General features: G+C 47.4%; 1 protein-coding gene across 1 annotated transcript in view; it reads left to right on the top strand.

The window, feature by feature from the left end:
* cdh23 (cadherin-related 23) overlaps positions 1-5,000 on the top strand; it is a 209,271-nt gene that overhangs the window by 101,990 nt on the left and 102,281 nt on the right. Inside the window, exon 11 of the mRNA XM_061227464.1 lies at positions 4,223-4,372. Within this exon, the coding sequence (XP_061083448.1) occupies positions 4,223-4,372 (150 nt within the window). The remainder of the gene's footprint in view (positions 1-4,222; positions 4,373-5,000) is intronic.

Genomic DNA, 5,000 nt, shown 5'->3' with positions numbered 1-5,000 from the left:
TGATATTGTTAAATGTTGATGATGATTGGGGGTTTGCTAGTAGTTCTGTGCTTGGTATGGATGTGGTCTTGAAACGCTCCCCTTCTCAAAGGTTCAGCTTCAGCGGTCAGATCAGACCTCAGCAAATACTCATCAGATCCAAATGCAGTTTATTTCATAGCAGTTGTACTAAATACCACAACTGCTTAGCACTTTTGCCAGCTTCGATAAAAAAGTGCCGTACGAATAAAATTTAATTGTATATGTTAAATGCTTTGAAATCCTTCAGACAACTGTGAAATTATTTTAGATCATGTTTAAACACGGTTTAAAAAGAAAATCTTGTTTTCACCAATCTCCAGAATAATATTGTTCTTTGATATGATCGTATGCGTTGGTTAGAAAAATTGTTTTTTTTTGTGCCCAAGCTGTGGTCCGTTACTGGGCATTGGGTCAGCACCCATCCGAGGGCTCTTTCTTTCTGGTTGGGCATTGGGTCAGCACCCATCCGAGGGCTCTTTCTTTCTGGTTGGGCATTGGGTCAGCACCCATCCGAGGGCTCTTTCTTTCTGGTTGGGCATTAGGTCAGCACCCATCCGAGGGCTCTTTCTTTCTGGTTGGGCATTGGGTCAGCACCCATCCGAGGGCTCTTTCTCTCTGGTTGGGCATTGGGTCAGCACCCATCCGAGGGCTCTTTCTCTCTCGTTGGGCATTGTAAGCTTGCCTGGATGAGCGCACTCAGGCGAGTGACTGGACTCCAGACGGCAGACGGATTTGTGCAGGTTAAGCGTAGTGCGCAGACGCTCTGCAGAATGAACTCTGTCCCTTTTAAAACCGCCCGCACTGCCACAGGACTGTGTCTGTTACAGATGCGTGACCGCCAATAAACATGCGTAAAAATATCAAGATTACAATGTGAAAGATTATGTCCAAATTATGTAATGTCTGTCCAACGTCTTGTGAAGTCAGCCGCCATATTAGCAATTCACCAAAGGGCAAACGCAGTTGGCTTTAATGGGAAAGGAAGATTAAGTTCTGATTGGTTTATTGTATGTTACGCCAAAACACGCCGAGTTGTTAATTAATCCATAAGGTCCAGCCCTTTTGAACACACATGTACCCAAACATGCATGCTAGCAAACGTATCTACATGCTGACAAGCAGTCGGCGTATACGTGCATTACACGCGAGAGTGAATTCTGTACAGACATGCAGGAAGCTGTCGAAACCACATCCTGTTCTTGCCCTGCCGTGCGGATGACAGGGAGTGATTGTCAGGCATTAATTTCAGATTTGTTCACCGGTCGGTGTACTGGGACAGAGGGTCCGCCGCAGTTAGCTCACACGTTCTCCCTGTCGCTCACACGTTTTTGTCTAAGTCAAACTTTCCTACGCCGCCCATCCAAAAACTTTTCATCCGAGCCCAGTGACGGAGATCGGCCAGGACGAAGCAAATGGATCAGCAATTACCGTTATGGGCAGTTTGTGGTGACATGCCTGCATATTGGATGGCTTTTTAAATAGGAGCCATCTTCCGTAATGGTATTTAAGTGATGGAAACAAAAACAAGGGGCCATTTCACTGTCGCCATAAAACACAATCGATTGCTATCTGTGTGTCGGCCCTCGCTGCACGGAGTGGGCGCGTCGGGAAAAAAAACCCCCCGGGAAACCGCCGCGGAAGTCTCACCTCTCGCCTCTCACACGCTGGAGGTAGACTCTCGTCCGTCTGCGGGAACACGTGCTGAGCTGAAGATGATAAATTAAACGCATTCAGCTCTTCTGTCGACTTTGATACGACGCAGAAGGGTGATAATTCACCTCGTTCCCCTGCTGGTTTTCCCCTTATCTATTCTGACCATAGAACAGTAAACATGGGCTCTGTGGCCTAATAAATTGATTATAATTATACAAATATGGAATTTGCAGTGAAGATATGAGAATAACAAATAAATTAGAAATGATTAGAAATAATTTTTTCTCTATTTGCTTAGCTATATTGCATCTCTGTGAACTCTGAACGTAATAAATGCATTATTAACATTAATAATGCATTTATTGGGCAGTTATTACTATATTGTAGCATATCTGTATCTACTGACTTACTCTCTTTCTGTTTTATTGAGGTTAAAAGGATGAAATTGCACATTTGCCCCACGCAAAGACGTCTTGTACAGGACCGTGTAACGCAGATCAGGTAGTGCAGCCGTCTGTATTCACAGCACTGGAGTAGGCAGAAGCAGAAGCTCTTATCCTGGAGAGACACACTGTTTATACCAGCATGTTAAATAAATAGAGTCAAGGACTTTCTGAATATCTCCGCTTCCCCACAGCGAGTGCGCTCGGAATAGACTGCGGTAGAATATTTGACTTTCCTACATAAAAAAAAAAAAAGGCATAAAAAGATATCTTCAATTGTGTGTGTCTAAGCATCAGTTTGAGAGCCATTACGCGGACGTCTCGGCCTCCGTCCCGTTGCGATACTCTCATTCGGCGGATAAGGGTTTACATGACGTTACATGCGTGCGGAGCCGATGATGATGGATTAGCGGCGCGGCGCGGGAGAGAGGGCTTCGGACGCCGCGGCCTCCTTAAGCTTTTCCGCCGCGTCGCCCGTTATTTATTTTCTCAGCCTTTACTCTTTTTCTGTGGTTGTTGCAGAAACGGAACACTCCAGGTTAAATGTTTATTGAACTCCGAAACAATTTTCCCTCCGCGGATCAATCGCCGCGCGCTCGTCACAACCCGCTTCGCCCGGCAAATGGATTCCAGCAGAAATTGAAAAGGGGTTTATAATTTGCCCGGCCGGTGGGGACGCGGTTCATTACGCCCGCCGCGTTCACACCGGGCCCCGGTGCGCGAGACTGCACACAGGACCCACCGCCACGCCCGCACCACGACGAGGAGAAACCCTCCACCCCAACCCCTCCTGAGAGGGGGAGAGAGATGGATGGATGGACAGAGGAGAAAAGAGAGGTGAAAGAGAGCCAGGCGAGACGTGATTAGGGAGGAGAGATATGCAGGACGATATGAGAGATAGAGCCCAAAAAAGAAAGGAATGAGAAAGCGGGACGGTATCGATTTGGCTCCTCCGCCTTATGTAAATGAATGTGCCTTTGAGTGAGAGGGCCTTCACTCACACACACAAAGACACACACATACTGTACACACACGCAAATACACACACACACACACACACATGCGCACACACACACACACACGCGCACACACACACACACGCGCACACACACACACACACGCACACACACACACACACACGCACACACACGTGCACACACGCACACACACACTAGGCATGCACATTCACACACCCACACACATAGGCATGCACATACATGCACACACATACGCATTGGTTACTGATTTGTCATAGTTCCACGCTTATTATGATAATTAATTCATTCAATACCCCTTGGCATGTTTCAGCAGTGGGGGGGTCCTCCCTGTTCTTATTGTCTGGTGTCAGGTCTTGAATTATGGAGAGGGAGAGAAAAAGAGAGACAAAAAGAGAGAGAGGGAGAGAGAGAGAAGGAGAGAACGTAAGTGTGGAAGAGGAACAAAGAGCAGAGGTGGACACTGATGAAGAAAGCATGTTGACTTTCTGTTGCTTCATCTGTGAGTGAGGTTCTCTCACTGCCTTGAGCAGATATTTGCGTCTGTTCTTTATTGTGTTGGCATGGGTGCAGTGTTTATATAGTTTGGGGGACGAGCACCCAGTCACATTTGACAGGTTTCTTTTCTTAACTTACGGATAAACTGGAGTGGGCCCATCTATGCATGGCTTCATTGATAGGTGTACATTGAGATGCTGAATGATAGAACTGGTCTACACTGGCTTTATTCAGCTGTCTGATGAAAAGAACACTTTAGTGTATGAGAGTCCTGCTGTTTGTTGCAACTGTGAAACACCATCGATATTATTTGATTTCAGAGTTGGCCATGTTATGTTCTTAAAAGTGAGGGAAATTCCAGATATGTGTTACACCAAATGACTAAAGACTGAATTAATCTGAACTGAAACTAACTCTCCACCTCTTTCATCTCTCCCTCTCCCCCCTGCTGCTCACTCACTCCACTTTCTCCATGCCTCTCTCTCGTTCTCTCTCTGCCTTCCTCCCCATCTCCCTCCCGCTTTCCTCCTCCACTCTGCCTCTTCTTATTTCCATTACTCTTCCTCCCACCTCCTCGCTCTCTCTCTTTGTTTTTTTTCTCCGGTGTCTCAGGGTGCCAACAGCATGTTCCAGGTATTCCTCACGGGGAACAACTCGGACCACTTCACGATCTCCCCCACGGCGGTGCAGGGGAAGGCGGACATCCGGATGCGTGTGGCGGTGCCTCTGGACTACGAGAACATCCGGAGCTACAGCTTCTCTGTGAGTCCCCCCCCCCTCCACCCAGACGCCACTGTGTAACATCCAAACATTCACTTCTGCATTCAGATTCAGAGGTATGCCAGATGCTGGGGTGTGTCAGGATGCCTTTATATCTGGGATAAACTTGATGTATGAGGCCCTCAGCAAACACTAATGAAGCTGTGTTGAACTCGCTTCAACTTCCATTCCACGCTTTCTTAACATGCGTTTCTGTTCTTGAGTGGTGACTCACCAAGGCGGAGCTCGCAATACCTGTGGACCGGAACCTCAGAGTTACGCACTAACTGGGCGAACGAGCTGGTTTCACACAGGAAGCAGCACACGCAATTACGCGTTATCAAGCTCCTTATCGCTATCGATGCTAAATCGCAGGCGTTATACGGATGCGTGTCGCCCTGTGCTATTAGTAACAAACGAACACCACGGAGGCTAAATACAGCGCCGTGTCCCAGCTCTATAGCGAGTGCGCGATGTGACAGAGGAGAGGACACAATCAATTTGCATAAGAGGCGAAAGATCACGAGGCGCTAACATGGCCCTTTTATCCTTCACAAAGCCTGCACGGAGTACGCAGAATTACTGTTCTCAGGGCCAATTACCGCATTATCAGCTCTTAACTTCAGCGACG

Source organism: Conger conger, chromosome 18, assembly GCF_963514075.1.
Source record: "Conger conger chromosome 18, fConCon1.1, whole genome shotgun sequence".
NCBI classification, from domain to species: Eukaryota; Metazoa; Chordata; class Actinopteri; order Anguilliformes; family Congridae; genus Conger; species Conger conger.
Note: the sequence above shows the minus strand (reverse complement) of the source record. Positions and strands in the feature narration are given on the sequence as shown.